Consider the following 11,444-nt stretch of genomic DNA (forward strand, 5'->3'; position numbering starts at 1 on the left):
CTACCTGTACTTTGGTCTTGATGCGACGTACAGGGACTACATGTAGGGAGGCGTGGATGGTGGACGGTCCATGGCCGAAACCGAGAGCCCCGAAAGCGCTGCTAGGCCGTACCGCACAGCCCGCCGCGCATGCGGCAGATTCATGAGAGCGATGGATGGCATCCCACCAACTTGACTGCGCTGCTGCACTTGCATCTGCGCCTGCACCACCACCACCACCACCACCACCACGGCAGCCGTCATCAGGAGGGCGCTCGTATGTTGCTCGTCTCTGCACTCCAACTTGTTCCCGTCCGTTTCTTTGCACAGTCACCGCTCTCCGTGTCTTTACCATTGTGTTCTCTCGTGGTCTACTCAGTATAAGTTGCCATCTGTCGTGTAGACTTTCCTCTCTCTCAACCCCCCCCCCCCGCTTATGTAGCTCCCTTGCCCACACTACGCCCTCTTTCAACTTCGTTTTAACTCGTTCTCTCTCTCTCTCGCTCTTACCCTCTTTTGGCATGATTTGCTCAGGGATCCCAGTGCTGATGGGTGGATGGGTAAATGCATGCAAGGGCAAGGCACCCTGCGTAAAGTAGATACTATAGAAATGGAATACATGGAAGGATGGAGACGTGGCTGGACAGTCGCCGGTCTCTTTGAGGGCATACCGAGTGGTACAGGCTGTCCGTTCGCCGGGACTCTGCAGGTACTTTCCCCATGTTTTGACGGAGTACCGGTGGGGATGCCTGGATGAGACACCCCTGGACCCCCTTTAGCCCATCCACGTTCACCCCCCTCCCCCTTAGCTGATCCCCAGACAGTCTCCAGGGCCCCCTGACAAGGCAAGATGGATTGGATGTACTGTATGTATGTATCCGTACTCCCGTACAGTGAGTGCCTAGAAAAGAGAAAAGAGTAGGGACCTCATGTGGTCGCCCAACCAGCCAACCACGGCCCTCCTTAACACTAGACCCCCTCGGCCAGTGGACCAACTGCCAACTCTCTTGCCACCACCTCTTTTCTTCACGCTTGTTTCCTCTTCCTCTTTTTTGCTTCTGGCGCCGGCTGAAGAACCAGGTCCCGCTGCTGCAGGGCCGATGCCGCATGGCATGCACCCCAAGCACACGGTGCTGTATCACCTCTGCTTGCCCACTCCCAGTCTCGACGAAATACGCCGTCAAGGCCGTCGAGGCAAAAAGGCTGCACGCACTGGCCTGGTGCTGATGCTGATGCTGATGCTCGCCATGGGTCACACGAGGGCCGGGCCCTTTTGGAGGCCCTGCCAAGGCCCCCGGACGGATCCCACTGCAGACACGGGACCGACCGTCGCCTCTCCAACAGGGCTGGCTTTTGCCCTGTTTCTGCCTTTTGTTTTATGTCATTGATCGCCCGCTTCCACCCTCTTCTGCCTCCGGTCACTTACACCCCTTATCCTCAACACCCCCAACCCCCTCTGTCGCTCCATCCCTCCCTCTCACCTATGTATTTGGGGGCCCTTCTTTTTCCGAGAAATACGGCAGGAAAAGGGTAAGCATTCCCTCGTGGCTTTGTATCATTCAATCCTACAGTGCAATTACACCCCCCTCCCCGTAGGCCCCAGAAGACTACTGCTTCTCTTATCCATCTTTGTCTATCCACAACCCCCCACCCACACATTCCCCTTGCGGTCATCGCCGCAATATAGACCCCGATGCAACTCGTTGACGTGCTGAGAGCTGAGAGGTAAAAGGTCGCACGCGTCTTCCGTTATTTCTTGCTGCTTCCTGGCCCTCTGCTCGCGACTTGATAAACTCGGACTTGCCACCGCGTCGACAAGCTCTGCTTGATCAGCCTCACTTTTTATCCAATACCACGCTTCAAGCTTTATTCATGGTTGCTCGACGTGGCTCTACACCTCCCCTGTCGTCCTCTTTATCTACGGGCGACATTACTCACTGACACTGAATAAAACCTTCTTTGCTGTTGCTGGTGTTTGCATCCCCTGCCCTGCTGCCCTCCCCTTTCTCAACACCGGGGACAAGCTGCCTTCTTCGAGTCGGCAGCAGTCGCCTTGACCCGGACTCAATCTTCAGCTCCCTCTCCTCATGACACAGTTGACCGCCATGACTTCCAAACACCCATTGAGGCGGTCCTGCGCCTTTTGCCGCGCCCGCAAGATCAAGTGTTCCAACGAGACCATCTGCGAGGCATGCCGGAGGCAAGGAGCCGACTGCATCTACGATTTTGAACCGACCCGACCCAAGGCCCGGACCATCAGCCAGGACAGCTCCCGGTCGGACCCGACGGGCCACGGTGGTGTTCCCGGCCTGCATAGGCCTCGATCGTCGACGTGCGATTCGCTCAACGGCAGCCCCGACAGCGCCATGGGCGACGACACGGCGCCAACGGAGGATGTCGAGGACGTTGCCAAGGTCCTTGAGCAAAAGTTCTACGAAAACTTTTCTTCCGACGTCGGTCCGCGCTCCAGTCCGTGGCAGGAGAGGATATCGGCCTACCACCGCTCTCAGCAAGCCTCAGCCCGCGGCCGTCCGGCCACCGACACCGTGGCCGCCAAGCTCGCGGCAAAGAGCATCAAGTACACGGGCATCCTGTCTCTGCTGACGCACGACCTCGTCGGGCTCGTCTCGGACCAGTTCGGCTCTCTGGGCTGCCACCATGTCGAAGATGGCGGCGCTCGCTTCTTCCTTTCAGGCCTCGCCAGCGACGAGACGCAGACCATGTTCGACAACGCCCCCCCGAGCGGCAACCCGCTCGCCGAGTACGGGCAACGGCAGCAACTGCAGCTCATTGACGTTTGGTTCTCAACACACCCCCTCTCCTTCTTGGTCTCAAAGACGCTGCTGCTGCGCGAGAACCGCGAGAGCACCCACGACGAGGTCCTCCTGGCCACGATGCTGGCCGATGCCAACTTCACCATCGGGGACGAGGTTTCCGTTGCCCGTGGCCACGTCCTGCTCCGCTGGGCCACCGCCCAGCTGCGCACCCGCCCCTTTAGAGCCGGCGCCAGCCATGGCCAAAGCGGCGGCGGCGGCGTCTCGACTAGGGTCTTTGATGGCATCTCGACGGCCCAGGCGCTCATGCTCCTGGGCTGGAACGCGCTGTGCTCCTTTCAGATCCGCCGGGCCTGCTGCTACATCGGTCTCGCAGGCCGCATCGCCAGCGAGATCAAGGAGCAGATCTCGGGCACGGCGGTACCGGTCACGTCGAGCCGTATCAACGGCATCGACGTGTTCGACGTGGAAAAGGAGGTCGTCGCCTACCTCTACTGGACCACCTACTCGCTCAGCCTCTGGGCCTTTATTCAAATGGGTCACGGCCACTTCTCGGCATTGTTGCCCACCTCGCTCACATCCATCTTCCTGCCCGTCACCGAGGCTTCGTCCGTCATCATCCAGCTCGACCTTGTGTCCGAGAACTTCAGCACCTTGCAGAGGCAAAAGGCCGTTATCCGCGAGATGTGGCCGCTGGCCCACATTGCCAGCGTCGTCGCCTACATCTTCGCCCTCTACCCCCAGGAGGCCGACGTGACCGACTCGCCCACAACCAGCTTCTGGCAGGAGGCGCCGCTGCTCGCTCTCCAGAGGATCCAACAGGGCAAGCCGTCGCAGGGAATTGCGTGCGTCTGCCGCGAGATTAACCGCGTCTTGATGGAAAGCATCCACATCCTCAACCGGCAGGTCACCGAGGTCTCGTCACGCAGCCTCGTCCTGCTCACTTACCACACCATGGCCATCAACTTCCTCTTCCCCCTTCTACCGCCCGGCCAGCGGGACGAGGGCATCGCCGCCGACGTGCTCGAGCGCTTCTGCGCCTCGGCCCACGAGATTATGCAGATCTTCGACCTGGTATCGTCGGAGCAACCCCAGGATCCCTTCGGCGTCACGCCCTCGCTTCGTGCCTCCTTCCCAGACGTCTTCTGCCTTGCCCTCGACACGTGTGCGCGTGCCTTGAGCCTTGTCGACACAAAGAAGAAGATGGGCTGCCTCTTGGTGGAGGCACCCATGGCACACGCCTACGAGGCCCGGCTCAAGGCCCTCGCCCATGGGCTTTACGCCATGAGCCAGGACGACTTCCTCAACCAGGGCCGCTCTCTTCGAATGGTGCGCAAGCGCCTCAAGGCCTGCGTGCGGGCCCTCCACGGGTCCAGACCCGGGTCAAACTCCAGCTCGTCGGGCGTCCCCTCCCCGGACAACGCAAGAGCCTCTCTGCCGCACACTCCCATCCACAGCCCGGCCGCCATGATGGCCAGGTCGGACTCGGATCACATGTCGACCTTTGTCTCGCCCATGGAAACGACGGCGGCAACCACAACGCCGTCGACGTCGGTGCCGCCGTCGCTGCACTCATCAGCGGGGGGCACGCCGGCCAGGAGCTCGATGCCGTATAGCCCCGCCGACAAGCCCGACTGGCACACGGCCGACGACCTCTTCCATAGCATGCTGGACCACAGTGCGCTGGGGGCGGCGGCCGCGGCAGGGGGCGCAGACCACTTCAGCGCGTCGGACTTGGTGGACCTGCAGCACGCCTGGTTTCCCCAGATGCCGGGCGTCATGGACCTGGACATGTCGGGCTCCATGCAGTGGGGCTGGCCCGATGTCAGGGGCGTGGATGTGACGACGACGACGGCCGCCGCCGCCTCCGACATGGACTCTGTTCTCTACTACTTTGAGAACGGATACAACAAGAGACCCTGCTGAGACACGGGACCAAACTATCTACTCTAGCGGCGGCGGCTAGCAAGCACGTGTCTTGTCTTGCCGCCGGCTTTTCTGCTTGTTTGTCCTCCTTGGGCGCCAACGGCGACATCTTGGTGTCACATTATAGACTCTCTCCACGAAAACGATGCCACATGGCGGCACCGGTGGCGCCTCGCCTTTACAGACGGTCACCCCCGGGTTATACACTCGCCGGAATGATGGAAAAAGCATGGTTCTTGCGCTTTGGTACTTTCCTTTTCTCCCTCCTCTTAAAAAACTATTATTTTCCTTCTTGGAACACGGGGCTGTGGCTGTGATTCTTGACCGGCGTTTATGGACTGGATCGGAGTGCGTTGCGGATTCTTAGACACATCACGGACACCCCTTTCTCAGCTGACCCTGGGGACTATACCAGACGCGACTGTCAGCGTCGTATTCAAGCTCTCTGTCAAACATTCTTACGTGGCAGGGCTTGATGGCAGCACGCGATGCCAGGAGGGCCCCTGCAAGCGTTGTTGTCATGTGCTGCCGGCTGAACCTTATTTTCTTCCCCTTTTCGGATTACACGATGGTGAATGAGCGGATGATGACGACGGTTGAGGATTACAACCGTTTCGCGAGTTACAATTTGGGGAGACGGAGAAGAGTGGATATTCTGGGGTGGGCGGACTGGCCCTCCCCCCTTTTCTTTCCGCGGTTTTCTGCTTTCTTGTCGATCATGTGGTCATCTGCGGCTCGTTAACGGTGCTTTGAGTTTGCGGCCATCTGAATCTCATGTCCGCATTCTGCTGCGAGACTCGGGGGTCATGCATCTTGTTTTATATTCATGTACTCTTCCTTATGCTTCTACAGAAACTCTCAAGATGGACAGGTGAATGACAGGCAAAGTGTTGAGTAGACTTTTGCCACGGGAAATTTGACTGCTCGTGCTCTCATGTGTCTGTTCTTTCTGTTTTCCCATTGAGTGTGTGAGTGTAAATGGGCCCCAGGCAGCATCGTGTGTAAGAGTCGCTACAGCGCGCACTTGGATGGTCTATTGTCTTGGCAGGCGGCAGAACAGTCATCAACAGACGGACTTACATACTTGGGCTTGGGCCAAGGATACATCTTACATTTCTATCGGGGGCTGTGTGAACGGTGGTAGCGGTGTTTTAGGCGTCGGCGCCGGGCATCATTGTCACGCCGCTTCGCAAGCTATGATGGCGCCATCTCGACTACCTTTTTCAACTCTCAAAGTGCAAATCGTAGCGCCTTGTTTTCCCCGGCCAATATAGCATAGCTAAAGAAGCTCCACTAAATGACACCAATAGGTGACGGATGTGACCCGTGTCGTATGCGTCTGACTTCTACTCACCTTGAGCTTGACGCCTCCAAGTTGGCGGCGAATGCATCTGTCACAAAACGCGGCCAATAAAGTACTGGACGGCTGCACGGACGGACACAAGAGGCAGCAACGGGCCTAACCTGACTTCAGCAGTAGACGCGGCGGCACAGATACAGTAGGGCAACGAATGGAAAAGAAGTGATTGGAGATTAGACTTTTCTCCTTGTTGCTGTGCCTCGATGACGCCGCGCGGCGCGAGAAGGGGATTGGAGATAGGGAGGAGGCACGGCAGAGTACAACGACCAGAGACGGGAAGGGGAAGGGGGAAAATGGTCCTGCTTGGCAGTATCTCTGTTGTGTGTCTCGTGTAGCAACGAAGTTATTCTACTTGGTCATTGAGACTTTTGACGCAAGCCGACGGCAAGGGTATACACACTCGTACGCACAGATACTCTTCTGCCACCACCACCGACCAAGAGTCCTGACTAGCCTAGCCGACTACCCGCATCCGCCAACCAATGACAAACAACTGAAGATAGAGGGAGGGTACTACGAACAGAGAGACAACGACGAAAAAGGCCCAGAGCCGGCCTGGAGAATGCGGCCAAAAGCCGGCAAGGAGGCGGGGGAGGGGGGTGGGCGACAAAAATGGTTCTAGAATCCGGTTCCTTGGTGACATAGAGAAATGGCGTCAACGGTCAAGGGAAGGGGGGTCATGATCGGCAAGACTTTGATCGTCTGACCGATGGAAGCAGTTAGGCTAGTAGGAAACAAACCGGAAATGAGAAAAGACGCAGGAACGGGTTTACAAAGTCGAGACTCAGGAGAAGGGGGGATACATGTGCATGAGAAAGGAAAACCGGGGAAACGTTAATATAAACAATATTAGACTTTGCAGCAAAAATTGGCAGCATGATTCGCAAAGGATACTACCGTCGGAAGGAGCAGGCAGAAAAAGAAGCGTGAATCGTCAAGGGACTCGGAACGTGGCCTGGCAGGGCAGGGTGTGATGACAAGAGCATGGGCACGGCGCCTCCCTCGACGCTTTCTCCGGGCTGAAAATGAGGGACTCGAGTCGATGCATGGCCCCGGAAGAGTAAGATTTTGTGATCCGGCATAAATGCCCGGGTGGCCTGCTAGGATCTACCCGTCCAGTCGCCCAGGGGGCAAGTGCATATACACACAGTAGAGGCAAAGGCTCCCAAGACATGACATGGCTGTGCAGTACTAATAGAGTACTAATAGATAGTAGCCATACCCGGAGGGGAGGGGTGTATGCGTCCGAACCCACATGGGTGGAGAGCCAGAGACGCTGACGATGGCGGGTAGAGTCAGGCCACGAGGTGGAGAGGGTCTCCCCGGCACATGGTCCATTGATTACGCATGCGTGCGTGTACTGCACAGTAGACAGTCCATAGCAAGCCCCTTTAAGCATATTAAGTAGTTTTCTGATTATATGTACTTACTGTATGTCAAGTTTCTGGCTTGCGGATCAGTGGTTTCCGGAAACGTCAGTCAGTATATGCACGCCGCGGTGATCACTGGCTGGTTCTGCATCATCAAGCTTCATTCTATGGCCGCCTCGTCTTCCATGCATCTTCCACGCCCATTGCACGTACCGTTGACGACCCCCGGCCATGGATGCTTAGTGAGACATGCACGCGCCGCTACTGCACCACCCAATTATAGCAAAGAACAGGCCCTCCTCATGTCAGACAGGGCAAAGAGCAGCACCGCAACAAGAGAAAAGAAGGAAGGTTTCCTTGCCTGGCCTCGCCGTGGTATCCAGATTGGCGCCGCACGTGGTGTCGAGGGGGAGGGGGAGGAACGGGAGCTGCTGCTGATGCGGGGCGGTGGCACGGCATGCTGCGCTGTAACGTCTTGCCCCCTTCAAGTGCCAAGGCTGGGAATCTAAAGGCAGGCTCGAGGTGACGGGCGTTGCGGGACGCCAGCGCTCATGAACTTCGCTACAGACATGGAACTAGGCCACGTATGGAGATTGGCAATGGCTTGGGCGGCACGGGGGACGCAAAGCGTCGATGGATCGACACGGAAGGCATGAATGTACTGTATACTGTATATACGCAAAGTCAGTCGAGATGAGTGCTTTGATGGTCCTGCAGCAGCCGAGATGCATATCTTGGATGGCATCTACAGTATAACGTGATGGGCGATGCATACATGTACGAAATCCGGATTGTGTTGCGTGTCGATGCAGGCACTCGATAAGTGAGTGAGTGACCCCTGATATAGATGATACCGAGTCCGAATGCTTGTTCGTTTCCATGTCCCTCGCCGTTGCCATCGTCTATCCGAGCGAACCGGCCTCTCTCCAGGCTGTCGACAAGTCACAAAGTCGTCCCGTACTCCGGGTGGACCCACGCGTGCATCTCGGGATCCACGCGGGGTAAACGAATAAATTGCCTAAACTGGATGATGACGACGGCGGGCGACGGACCAGCCCCTGGGGGGTGTCCGCAGCAAGGTACAAAGCCCCACCATGACGGCGTGTACCTGCCTTCCGCAGGGCCCGGTCTTCAAAGTCTCTTTCTCGACTGCGTATGTACCTTGAGTCCTTGGTCCTTGGCGCTGAGTGCAGAAGCGGCGCAACAAGCTGGCCCCCTTGTTTCCTTGTTGGGTGCCCCGTGTAAGTACACTGGACCAGGCAGGCCCTCCCTGGTTCATCAGCCATGTCGGCTAACGCTTGTTGCGAGCGCACAAAGGAGCCTCGCTCGTCCACGAGCACATACGTTACCGCGGCAGCAGAAAGTGCCCGACGTTATTTTCCTAGCCTGGCCTGGGCAAACAACAGACAGTGGCCGGGGGCTTCCTCCTGGGCTATCACTGTGACTGCCTGTGTAGCCAAACTCGAAGCCCTCTTGTCCAAAGGTGGCATCCCGCGGCAGCGCCATCCGACCAATACTAGCATCGGTATATCAATGCTCGGCACGCCGGTCGAGCTAGAGCTGCCGTACTTCGTAATGGACCACAGAATTGACATCTTGCTTCAATGCTGTGTGGGTGGACCATCTGCAGCCGGCTTCTACCCGTAGTAGGGAAGGCGACGAAGGGACAGGGGGAAGAATTATGACGGAGCGTTCACCAAGGCCAAGTATTCTATGCCGTTCCCAAGTCCAGTCAGTCATATCCACCATACAAGCCTTGCTCATCCTGTACAAGGCTGCCACGCACGTAGGTAAGCCGCCAAGGTTGCATGAGGAACCCAAAGCCCGCATCGCATTGCCTCGCCTCGCAGCACGTTTGGGCCCGCGGTGCTGGGTCTCTGTCCATGTAGCAGCTGCCAGTCCACCCTGTAACTCGCGTATATACTTGGAAGCAATGAAGCCTCGTTTTGGGCGGCGATGCCGGGGACTATACATGTATATTGCCTGTTCGGCGGGCGATCTGTAACTTTGGCATCCGAATCAGTCATGGACTTTTGATCAAGCGACTTTTGATCAAGCATATACCTTTCCGAGAGCTACACTGTTCCCTCCACCAAACGCCTCCTGCCTTCTCGGGCGTCTCATGTATCGAGTAGCATCGGGCGGCAATGGTAGGAGAATATCATCCCACGTCCCGTCTCGGGTCACCTCCCGCGTCGGCCGACCGCAGAGTCGAGCGAAAGCAGCTCGGGGACACCGAGTCCGATGCCTAAGGGCGGCCTGTTCCCCGTTTTGCTGCGCGGCGGGGCGGTTTAAGGCTGAGAGGTTGCCTTTCAGCTTTACTTTTCCACTTCCCGGCACATGCAAAGTCCCGGCGGTTTATGCTCGAGGAGTCAGCGGCCACAGGGCGGGCCGGTCAGACGGTCGAGCTATTTCGGTTCCCACGCTGGCATAGGAGAGGAGTGTCCCATGTCTAGCACCTCGTTGGCGTGACAGCTCACCACTGCTCATCTTGCCTTTCCAAATGTGTGCTCGTACATCCGCCGACCAGGACCTCGCGGGAAACGAAAGCGGGACGCGCACACCGATATAGAGTCATGTCTCTCTTTTTTTCTTTGTTTTGCTGTGCCTCTTCTGCACCTCATGATACGTGTAGAATCTAAATACCCCGTCACAGAGGGCGGCTCGGAATGGCCAATCAGACTGATTGAAACAAATGCCCTCGTTGCGGACAGTCACATCTCGGTGGAATCAATACTTTTGAGAGCGAGAGCGTGCGGCGCCAGCCGCGTTTCCTCGTATCCATCACGGATGCACCTTGAATATGCGTCTAAAGTAGTGCTGAAGCTATGTACTGTACACAGCAACGCATCCGCTGTCCTATGAATGGTGCTTGTCAAGCAACTCGGTCGGTGCATGCGAGGAGGAGGCACGTTTTCCCGTCTCAGCGGTCTTTTCGCTGGCCAATAGAAGAAGAAGCGCAACGAGGTCGGCCGATCTCCATGCACATGCTCGTGAGTGCCGAAAGCACGGCTCAAGGTGAAACAAGCTAAGCTTGCTCCCAACATTGTGTCGTCAGCCCATTCTGGTTTGCCTGACGGAGTTATAGGGTAGGCAGGTCGAAACGCGCTCCGTGTATGCAGAAGGCAGCGTAACTGTACCAAGTAGACCATCAGACCTCGTCACACTGTATCACACACTGTATCACACACTGTATGACTCTCTTCCCCACCACCCACTTCGCTCGTCTCGTCGACGACTGCCAATGTCGCGGCCCGCAAACTCTGTTGCCTCGCAAAAGAAAGAAAGACGACGCTGACGAGCGTCGTTATCGTGACCCTGCCCGGACCTTTTTCTGCCCGCACTGGGACAACGAGACGGGAGCGAACGCTGCCCACCTGCATCGCCCACGAGGGATCGTCTCTTTCCGGCACCATCGGCGGGAAGCCTTGAGATGCCGAGGCAGGGGACCATAAGCCTGACTTTTCCCCATTGGCCTTGGGGACCCAAGCTCTTGTCGTCTGGGTCTTATGACGCAGCCAAGCGACCTCGGCGATTGAATGCTACCTGGCCAAACGATTGGGAGGACGAAGCGCGCGGAATGCCACTCCAGGCGCGATAGGGGTGGCCAAGGTCAAGGCATCCTGGATGCTCCCTCTCCATCCAGAGGGCGCAGACTAGGTGATACAGACTTGGCGAGACTCAAACTAACCCTCTTCACCATCGGTCACAGGCTTCACCACCTCTCTTCATGCTCTCCCCTTCTCGGCCTCGGTGCGCCACGCCCTGACAGGCCCTTCGGAGCCAAGCCGCCATCAGCCCGCCTCCAATCAGACCAAAGTCTCGCGGCATACCACCAACGATAAGCGACTGGCGCCGCCCCGTAACATCCGTCTCACGTCGACCCAGCCTCTTCAGCCCTCCCACGGCTCAGCACAGCGTCTTGGCCCCCTCCTTTGCCGGCACTGCTTACGCCGAGTCCTGTCGGCGTCCGCGATTGGAGACTCTCCATCGGATCTTCGGCCAAACCACGGCTGCAACACGCTCTCGCGCTTG

General features: G+C 57.5%; 1 protein-coding gene across 1 annotated transcript; it reads left to right on the forward strand.

The window, feature by feature from the left end:
• Positions 1-2,084: 2,084 nt before the first annotated feature.
• HRG_00181 (uncharacterized protein) lies at positions 2,085-4,679 on the forward strand (the record flags this gene model as incomplete). The annotated part of the gene is made up of 1 exon (XM_044858652.1): positions 2,085-4,679. The coding sequence occupies one exon, from the start codon at positions 2,085-2,087 to the stop codon at positions 4,677-4,679; it is 2,595 nt and encodes an 864-aa protein (XP_044725052.1).
• Positions 4,680-11,444: the final 6,765 nt, after the last annotated feature.

Source organism: Hirsutella rhossiliensis (assembly GCF_020360975.1).
Source record: "Hirsutella rhossiliensis strain HR02 chromosome Unknown scaffold00001, whole genome shotgun sequence".
NCBI lineage: Eukaryota > Fungi > Ascomycota > Sordariomycetes > Hypocreales > Ophiocordycipitaceae > Hirsutella > Hirsutella rhossiliensis.